The following is an 8,873-nucleotide window of genomic DNA, read 5'->3' as shown; positions in this document are numbered from 1 at the left end:
TCATACTTTTTTTTATTAAACATTTTCTTCTAAATCCAAAAAAGATATGAAAGTGGAAAGGTTGAAACATGATGTTTTCTGATCTATGTTAAATTTATGGGTGAAAATAAAAAATGGGCCTAGAAGACTGAAAATCATCTCGGGTTTTATCCTTATGTTTGGGATGAATCGTGCCTATTTATAAATTTCCTCTTAAATTTTTAACTCTTAAATCAGAAGAGCTAAAATGCCAGCAAAAAATTACCTTTGGTTAGACAATTGCAAATTTTTGTGTCAAAAATTATCTGATTCAGGCAAAATTGGTAAGATTTTTAAAGGTAAATAAATTTCCTATTGGTTGATTTTAAATTAGTCTCAACGGAAAGAATAGAAGAATTACTACAAAAATTAAAAAATGCGCCTTTCAAAGGTACTTTTTTGCCTAAAATGGGAAGCTGCAGGGGGAATACTTAATTGCGAGAGTGAAAAATTCAAATTGGCATGAATTTTTTCAGGTGCCTTTTATTCCCGGATCAGAAAGAAAGTCTTCCTTTGAAAGTTTTAATTTGTGCAGCACCAAAAGAGTTAAAACCTTTTTCCGTTAATTTGTCAATCCGCAGAGTTTGAAGAGAAAGGAAGAGAGCGCGTGAATGCAGAGAGTTTACAAAGTTCATGTCCTAGTCAAGACGTACTTCGGTGCTACTCATGCGTAATTAAATTATAAATTATGTGCCAAAACTTGTAGATCTGACTTGTATAATTGCAGTCTCGAGAAATAAAAAAAATGGTAGGAATATATGAAATAAAAAGACGAGTTTTTGATTGATTTCTAAATTCTACCGAGATAGAAAATGTTTATTTTCAAGCCGAGTTTGTTTGGTTGATAAGTTAGTTGTATAAAAATACGATTTGCCATCAATTCTCATTTTGGGGTTTAAAGATATTCGTGCTGGAACTCCTGGTTGTCTTCGCCGCTGGACGAGTCGTCGCCGTCGCCGTCGGCTTGGCGTCTGCTTTGCGAATTTGAGAATTATTATAACAATGAAATTCGGAAATAAAATTAGAAATGGGACTCACTTGTTGAAGTTCTGCGGGTTGGTGGAGAAGGAAGTGCTGGCGATGGACGAGCCGACAAAGTGCTGGCCGTCGGGACGCTGCCCGTTCACGCTGCAACAAAATTACGTCAAAAATTAATTTGAATAATTAATTTCGCTTCCATACTTGGTGCCGGTGAAGTAGGTGGACTGGCCGGGCAGAGACTGGTCGGCGCCGTGGAAGGTCTCGACGGTGAAAGGCCTCTCAGTCGTGTAGAAAACATCGCGCCTTATTTACAATCAAAATTTAAAATTAGCATTCAAAGTCACAAAAATTGCAACAAAAAAGTTAAATTTGAGAACTTTTATGAAACTATTTAAGGTTAAATGAGAAACGTTTAAATTTTCATTATGAAAAGTCCATTTTAAATTAATTTTTAATTTAAAATATATTTTCATTCTTGAAATTATGCCTGAATTGGACTCACTTGAACTTGTTGCTGCCGGTCGTGGTGGATGGGGTGGCGCGAGTGGAGGAGGAGGAGGGGGCGCTGGGGGTGGTCCTGCGGAAGACGTTGGGGCGCGCGGGCCTGGTGGGGCGTCCGTTGGGCCGGGGGATGAGGGTGGGGCGGCCGGCCAGCTGGCGCTCGTCGTCCTCGGTCAGCGGGATCTGTCGCTTGTTCCTGATTCCGAAGGTGGATTGCTCGGTGGAGCTGCCAGGGTTCAGGGGCCTCACAGGCACCCTCACCGTGCTCGAAGACTCGCGCCTGCAGAATTCATTCAAATTTCAGTTTGTGCTTCAAATTATTCACATTTATTTTTATTTTTCCGTCTTGCAGCTTCAGAAATAAATTGAAAAGGAACTTGTTAATTTCCTTTTTGGAATCTTCGAAGATTTATAATTTTCCATCTAGTTGATAACTTCAGTTGTTTTAAAGATAAAAAAAAAACTTTTTATCAATTTGGAAACTTATGAATAAAAAATGTTTCCCTTTTTCAGAATATTAAGAACATAAATTTTTTTTCAAATAGAATTACTTGTTCTTGTTATTGGATTCGGTGGAGGTGGCTTCGGAGGCTGTGCTGGGGGTGGTCCTGCGGAAGGGGCGAGAGGGTCGGGGGATGAGGGTGGGGCGGCCACCCTGCGCCTGGCGCTCGTCCTCGTCGTCGGCGGAAAGTGGGGCCACCTGACGGCGGTTCTTGTTGGAGACGCTGAGGAAGGACGATTTCTCGGTGGTTCCGAACGGCCTTTTCACACAAAGCACAATTAGGGTCGTGGTTAATTTTACCATCGACTTGAACTTTACCTTCCGTTTTTACTTTTTAAAGAACCGCACCAATCAAATTTTTTTTTTAATTTTTTTTATTCTTTACTAAAAAAGTCTTGCCGAAATTGCAAAGAAATCAACGTTTTTTTTTTTAAATAAAATGTGAAACTCATTGAAAAGTGAAACGCGTTCAAGTTTTAATAATATTTGCTCTCCGTTTTATTTAGAGTTCATAATGAATTTGTTTTGTTTTTGACTAAAGTGTCAATGTATAGGGCTGTGTCTAGTATTCATAATCATCCACGTCGATGACTCCTTCTTTCGAGTGATGTTGCCTGACACACCAAAAGCAACCAATTACTTTGCGAGAAACACGCATCAATTCCTAAAAATACGTATATATGCTTATTTCAAGGCGCCCTGAATCGTTTCATTGTATTTGTTTTTTCGCATGCGTGACAAAATCGAAAGGGACACTTACTTGGGCTTGGCGGTGGTGGCGGCTCCGACGAGCACCAGGGGCTTGATCGCGATGTGCCTCAGGGTCGTCGCCTCGCGCCTGCAAATTCACAGCGCATTAGTACAAAAATCAACGAGATTTGCGACATTTTTTTATACTTGTCGTCGTGGTGAGGAGCGACGGTGGCCTTGACCGTGCTCGCCTCCTCACGCCTGAAAATTCAATTTAAAATTAATATTTTTTATCTTCTTTCTTTCGGATTGAAATTTATTTCAATTCTGTTCAATTCTTCCGATTTGTATGGAAAAATTGAAATATTTTAAATATTTGAAAAACGCTTTAGTTTTTTTGAGGAAATTTGGATTAAAAAAAAAATTGTAGTCCATGAATGATTGAATTTGATTTACCTTTCCTTGTGGTGGGGAGCAATGGTGGCCTTGGCGGTGGTGGGTTCTTCGCGCCTGAAATTTCGATTTAGAAATATTTAAAAAATTTCATTTTTTTTTTTAGTTGCAAGCAAAATTATTTGTTTTAATGAAAATTTGATATGAACACAATTTTTAAAAAATGTTAATAAGCGTTAAAAATTTTTTGTTGAAGAAATTTAAGTAAAAAAGTTGAGGTAAAAAATGTCCTTTGGTTTACCTTTCCTTGTGGTGAGGGGCGACGGTGGCCTTGGCGGTGGTGGGTTCTTCGCGCTTTTCCTTGGGGGCGGCAGTGGAGGCGGAGGAGGCGGCGAGGGAGCCTGGCAGCACCACGGGCCTCACGGTCGAAGCCTCGCGCCTGAAACAACAATCGTAAATCAAACTGCTTCAATAATGAGATGCAGAAAAAAAAGGATCAGAAAAAGTTTTGAATCATCTTATCAATTTTAAAGCTGGATAAATTTACTTTTTCCCAGCAGTGAATCTCAAAAATTAATTAAAGATATCAAAATTAAAAATTGTTCATAATATATAAAATTTAAAAAAATTAATATCCTAGTTTCTGATCGCTTTTTATGGCTAAATTCTGGTTGCAATGTTCATTTTGCACCTGGCTAAAGGTTTAAATTTAATTAAAATTGCTAATAAAATAGAAAAATACGAAAAATTTCATTAAATTGGTTCAATTTTGATTAGAAGTTGGCGTTATAATTATACCTGTTGGCGGAGTGGGTGGTGGGGGCGGCGGGCAGGGGCCTCTTGTATTCGACGGTGGTGGCCTCGCGGCGCTCAGGGTGCGAGGTCACGTCCGACTCGGTGGTGGCCGAGTGGCCGTTGGCCTGCTCGTGGCTCTCATCGCGACTGCAAAACAAAATCGAAATCACCAAAAACTCTAAAATTAAAAAGCTAGAAATTTGCATACACGAATCGGTTGACGGTGCTGGCGGCGACCGGGAAACGGGTGGTGCCCTGCTGGAATCCCTGGCCAAAGGTCGAACTGCGAAATTTCAATTTTTATTACATTTGTATTGACTCGAGAAAAATAAACGATAATAATTTTTGGAAGAGAAAAATGAAAATCAGAGTTTCCCCAATTCAAACCATTCTTAATACTCTTTATTTTTAGTTTTTCAATTTTTTTTGCTCTTCAACATCGCACGTACCATCAATTAAGGCCAGCAAAGCTAAATAATGATTTTTAAATAAATTTAAACTCAAAAATTAAATAATAAAAACAAATAGGTGGTGTCTTTTGGACCACTGATGAAGGCTGACTAGACTTTAGCCTGACCAAAAATAAAAAAAAACTATAATAAATAAAAATGAAATTACCCGCCGGAGCCGCCGAGGGGCCTGACGGGCTCGAAAGAAGAGGAGCCGACGCCGAAGGGGCTCGAGGTGGAGGGCGCCGTCCCGAAGTCCGCGGGCAGGGCCTGCGCGCAGATCGCACACGCCAACACCAGACCAACTGCAACCTGCAATTTCACAAAAATTACATAACAATAAATATTCCAAATTTATCAGCAGTGTGGCATCAATTCCAAAAGTTCAATTATGTCAATCAATTAATTGAAAGAAATAGAGGCTTTTTTACTGAAAAAATTTGTAAAATTTAAACAAAAATTGATGATAATACAAAATTTCTCTGCAAAACTGTTAAAACAGACAAATATTAAATAAAGATTTAAACTGATGTGTTAAAATTAGAATCAATAAAATAAAAAACTCTAGGTTAATAGAAACGCAGCCTGCGCGAAGCACTAATCCAAAATTAAAAGTACCCATTTAACAGAAGAGTGCATTTTATTGACTTTTCCAAAAGTTCAATCGACAAAATGCAAAAATATAATCTTTTCCCTTTTCGAGTTCAATGAAAAGCTTTTTCCTCAGATAAAAACTAAAAGTTACTTGGGAAAAAGATTTAAATTTGGAAAAAATTTTGAAATTATTGAAAAGTGAACGGAAAAATAGACTGGAATTGTGTCGCGCGTACCTTGATGTGTGCCATGTCGAGGTCCTGGGGAAGATGTTGGTTGTGGCGCGAGGCGCCGCTTATAAAGGGCCGCGAGGTGCCAATTAGAGCAATTAGCGGGCGAGCTCGAAGTTAGTCACCGAAGGGACCGTCCGGCTGCACCAAGTGCAAGGCGAGTGACCCCTCTTGTTTGTCCAAGCGAAATCTGGACCTTTCCGCGCCGCCGACAGATGCAACGCGACTCGTGTTGAGCGCCAATCGCAGCCACTTTTTCATTTGCAAAATTGTTTGATGCGAAAATTATTTCTTTTTAATAAAAAATATGAAGTAAAAATGTCAATTCTCACAAATAATTTAAAGCGTTTCTAGAAATATAAATTAGTAAAATATTTTATTAAACAAAAGATTGATAAATAATAAAACTTTTTCAGGCCAGCTGAAAATATTGATAGGAAAACATGAGGTGTTCAAAAATTTATTAACTGCTCAAAATCGACAAAGAAAAGAGAAATCAAACTTCCTGCTTAAGTCTGTTTTATTTCATAAATGGACTAAAAAAAATTAAAAATTGCCTTTAAAATGACACTGAACTGCAGCAAATTTTCCAATATCAGTTTTTTCTAAAAGTCACAAAAACAAAATTGCTTCAATGGAATAGATTTTTTGGGTGATTTTTTTTTTTCATAAAATGAATTTTGTAACAGACCTTTGAAATTATATAATCGGTTCAGTTCAATCAAACAACTAAATTTCTAAATAGGAGGATTTTCGGAAACAATGAGGGCGATCCAAAAGCCTAACCTGGCCCAGGCTAACTTGACTTGGCCCCGGGCTAACTTAGCCCACCAGCAAAATTGAATGGCGGGTTAAATTAGCCCAGGCCAGGTTAATTTAGCCTGGGCCAAGTTAGCCTTTTGGATCGCCCTCAATATTTTCAATGAGAAAAAATTAAATCAAATCTTACAAAAAAAAAAAGGAATTCATAATTTAACCGTTGAACTTTGCTTTGTTTTCCTCTTTCTCGGCAAACGATGAATCACAAACTCATGTGATGAGGACCAATTTTTCCTTCATTTGAAGTGCGCCTCACTCGGAGGAATGAAATCCCAAAGTCAATTAGCGTCTTGGCTGAGCTTCGGCCTCGCGCAATTAACACAAAGTTGCCACAAATCTTTGTGCAAATCCGGCTGATTAGCAAAAGCTCGGGATCATTCTAATGGTGTCAATGAAAGAAGCCAATATGTGCGCTCTCTTTGCTCAGGCGTTTAATAACCTTCTTTTTAATGTATATTCGGACACAGAAAAACACAAAATTAAATACAAATGAACAGTCACTTGGACCACGTAGAGAGAGGAATGGATCAACCAGCAGCACTTCTCATCAAAACCAGTCAGTTTAACAAGTAAATATATGGATATAATTTCAAGATATTTTCTCTTTTCCTTCGGAAACTGCAGCACTTTTTCTTTCTTGATTCAGTTTTTTTTTACCAGCCGGCGTCGTCCCATTTGTTGCCCCAGTCGTCGCCGGACTTTGGCTTGCTCGGCGGCTTTTTCGGAGACTCGCCCCAGTCCTCCCAGCCCTGCTCCTCTTCGTACTTCCGAGTGCTGCCAAAATTCAAAAAAGTAATTTTAATTTAAAAGTGAAAAAAAAACGATTAAAATAGGAGCTGACCTTTCTCCAGAGGTCAGGGAGGACTTTTCATTGCGTGGCGAGGTCGGCGAAGCGTTTTGGTAAGAATCAAAATCTCCCGGCGGCTGCTCCGAAGTGGGCGAAAGGACGCGCCCTATGTCGGTCCACCCGCGCCGTCCAAGATCTCCCATCTGCAAATTTCAAAATTCACAATAAAATTTTACTAAAAAATGTCCTGTTGCTTCCTTTAAAATTTGTAATTCAAAATAAAGATAATTTCAATTAATTTGAGTCAAGTAGAAAGTAAAGAATTTAGAAAAAAAGGAGAAGAGTTTTTCGGGTCGGCGAACATGTTCTATTTCCCTGAGAACTATTCTTTACTTTTAAATTTGAATCTTTTTGATCATTTCTTTAAATTATACTCAAATTGAATGAGATTGATCAAAATTTTTGGCAACAAAGTTTATAATAATATATAATAAAATAACAATTTGAAAAAAAAAATCAAATGGTGGGTCCGAATATTAGAGAAACGATTCTCGAGAAAAGATTCTCATGCAAGGATTCTCAAAGAACGATTCTTTATTTGAATTTAAAGGCAGAAACGTTCCTGGAGAATCCTTGCGCGAGAATCATTTCCTGAGAATTCCAGAATCATTTCTCGAGAATCCTCTGATATTCAGACCCACCCATATCTTCTTCATTTCTGGTTTTAAACAACTTTGTTGCAAGATGGAAAAGAAAAATGAGGCCAACCTTGGAAGCCAAGCTGGTGACTTGCGAGCCAACATCCTCGAGCAGTTTACCTTCCTTGACCTACATTCGAAAATAAACAAAACGCTCAAAATAATAAAAGCAAGCAAACTTAAGTGCAACTCTGAAATATAACAAAAAAGGAAATTCACCTTTTCTCCGACAGTAGCACCAATTTCAGACACCTTCTGCGTAGCCACCGATCCGATTTTATAAGCGTTCTCCGTCGCCTTGCTCGCCACCTTCGAAGCCGAAGAGGAAAACACGGACCAACCCTGAAGCAGAAATTGATTTATAAAAAAATTAAAAAAAATTCAAATTTAAATTAACCGAAGCTAATGAGCCCATGGCGGTGCCGAAGAACTCCTGCGAGGAGCTCCTGGGCGGCGCCTCCATCGTGTATCCGAACCCTGAGTATTTCCCGCCCTGACTCGGCGGCAGGTGGCTGCGAAAATCAGAGTCAGGAATTTAAAAGTGGGGCTAATTTTGATTGTTACTCTGGCCGCGACGAGTTTTCCTCCTGCTTGCGGTTGAAAAAAGCGTCCTTCTGGTCTCGGAACTCCTGCGACTGAAGGGCCGGGGCGTCGCCGCCCTGGTACCCTGAGTATTCGCAGCTGTTGTAGCCGCTCGAGTCCGAGCGCTGCGACTCCGACTTGGGCAGCCGCGCCGCCGACACCGACTCGTCCCAGGGCAGACCCTGCGCCAGGGTCGCGATCTGCAAATATCTCAGGTTGAGATAAAATTACAAATTAAAAAAAAAGGTTGACCCAGATCACCTTATCTCTGTAGAGCGCCGCCGCCCTGGTGTTGTACTTTTGCTGAATGCTCAGGGTGTCGTCCCACGTGTCCTGCGAGTCGAAGAACTCGCGGGCCTTCAGGTTCCCTCCGACCTGAATCCAAAAATTAATAAATTAACTTGAGAAATAAGGAAAAATGATTTCGGACCTTCATCTTCTCGAGCTCGGTGTCCTTCCACTTGTCCATGCTGATGGAGCGGACGAAGGAGAGGTGGACGCCGAGGCCACGGTGCTTCCCTGAGCACTCGAGGCAGATCCAGATTCCGTAGGTCACGGACACCCACTGCGGGTTGTACGTGCCGCACTCGAAGCATTTCTGAAAAAGCACGCGCCAAAATTGGCCATTTTTTCACCCTTCCTCCCTCCAAAGGGGATTTTTCTGGATTTTGTTCCTCGAAAGGGACTCACCGAGTTGGCGTCCCTGTTCTTCAGCTCCTGAAGGACCCGCCGAGAGCGAGGACTTGCCATGTCAACCACGGCCCACCAGCTGGTCCTGTGAGAACTTTCAGAAGCTGCCGCGGCGCGGCGCCGTTTTCAAACGGAAAAGGCGGC

The 8,873-nt window shown here is 40.4% G+C and overlaps 2 protein-coding genes across 3 annotated transcripts; both read right to left on the bottom strand.

Moving 5' to 3' along the window:
* Positions 1 to 794: 794 nt before the first annotated feature.
* LOC132196537 (mucin-2-like) lies at positions 795 to 5,251 on the bottom strand. 2 transcript variants are annotated; one of them, XM_059619269.1, is made up of 13 exons: positions 5,160 to 5,251; positions 4,499 to 4,641; positions 4,089 to 4,163; positions 3,884 to 4,027; positions 3,387 to 3,524; positions 3,149 to 3,202; positions 2,900 to 2,953; positions 2,763 to 2,840; positions 2,052 to 2,261; positions 1,502 to 1,780; positions 1,201 to 1,302; positions 1,057 to 1,146; positions 795 to 992 (listed from the first exon to the last, which is right to left on the bottom strand). In XM_059619269.1, exons 1-13 carry the CDS (start codon positions 5,172 to 5,174, stop codon positions 914 to 916), a joined length of 1,461 nt encoding a protein of 486 aa, XP_059475252.1. In that variant the 5' UTR covers positions 5,175 to 5,251; the 3' UTR covers positions 795 to 913. The 2 variants fall into 2 exon arrangements, with proteins under 2 accessions (XP_059475252.1, XP_059475253.1); XM_059619270.1 differs by having other exon boundaries at positions 795 to 989.
* A 1,130-nt stretch (positions 5,252 to 6,381) lies between these two features.
* On the bottom strand, positions 6,382 to 8,822 carry LOC132196869 (ADP-ribosylation factor GTPase-activating protein 1). The gene is made up of 9 exons (XM_059619802.1): positions 8,730 to 8,822; positions 8,470 to 8,637; positions 8,301 to 8,414; positions 8,022 to 8,239; positions 7,855 to 7,969; positions 7,677 to 7,799; positions 7,528 to 7,587; positions 6,814 to 6,962; positions 6,382 to 6,746 (listed from the first exon to the last, which is right to left on the bottom strand). Exons 1-9 carry the CDS (start codon positions 8,787 to 8,789, stop codon positions 6,626 to 6,628), a joined length of 1,128 nt encoding a protein of 375 aa, XP_059475785.1. The 5' UTR covers positions 8,790 to 8,822; the 3' UTR covers positions 6,382 to 6,625.
* Positions 8,823 to 8,873: the final 51 nt, after the last annotated feature.

Source organism: Neocloeon triangulifer, unplaced genomic scaffold (genome assembly GCF_031216515.1).
Source record: "Neocloeon triangulifer isolate White Clay Creek 2 clone unplaced genomic scaffold, ASM3121651v1 ptg000012l, whole genome shotgun sequence".
Taxonomy (NCBI): domain Eukaryota; kingdom Metazoa; phylum Arthropoda; class Insecta; order Ephemeroptera; family Baetidae; genus Neocloeon; species Neocloeon triangulifer.
This window is presented reverse-complemented; position numbering and strand designations above follow the sequence as displayed.

Bases quoted from the DNA above. Each gene is read 5' to 3' on its own strand.
- LOC132196537 (XM_059619269.1), bottom strand. The intron at 3,203-3,386 runs GTAAACCAAAGG...TCGAAATTTCAG, and splicing joins GCCCCTCACCACAAGGAAAG to GCGCGAAGAACCCACCACCG. The intron at 2,262-2,762 runs GTAAGTGTCCCT...TTGTGTGAAAAG, and splicing joins GCCACCACCGCCAAGCCCAA to GCCGTTCGGAACCACCGAGA.
- LOC132196869 (XM_059619802.1), bottom strand. From the start codon at position 8,789: ATGGCAAGTCCTCGCTCTCGGCGGGTCCTTCAGGAGCTGAAGAACAGG. The intron at 8,638-8,729 runs GTGAGTCCCTTT...GTGCTTTTTCAG, and splicing joins AGAACAGGGACGCCAACTCG to AAATGCTTCGAGTGCGGCAC. The intron at 6,963-7,527 runs GTTGGCCTCATT...TGAAATTTGCAG, and splicing joins TCACCAGCTTGGCTTCCAAG to ATGGGAGATCTTGGACGGCG.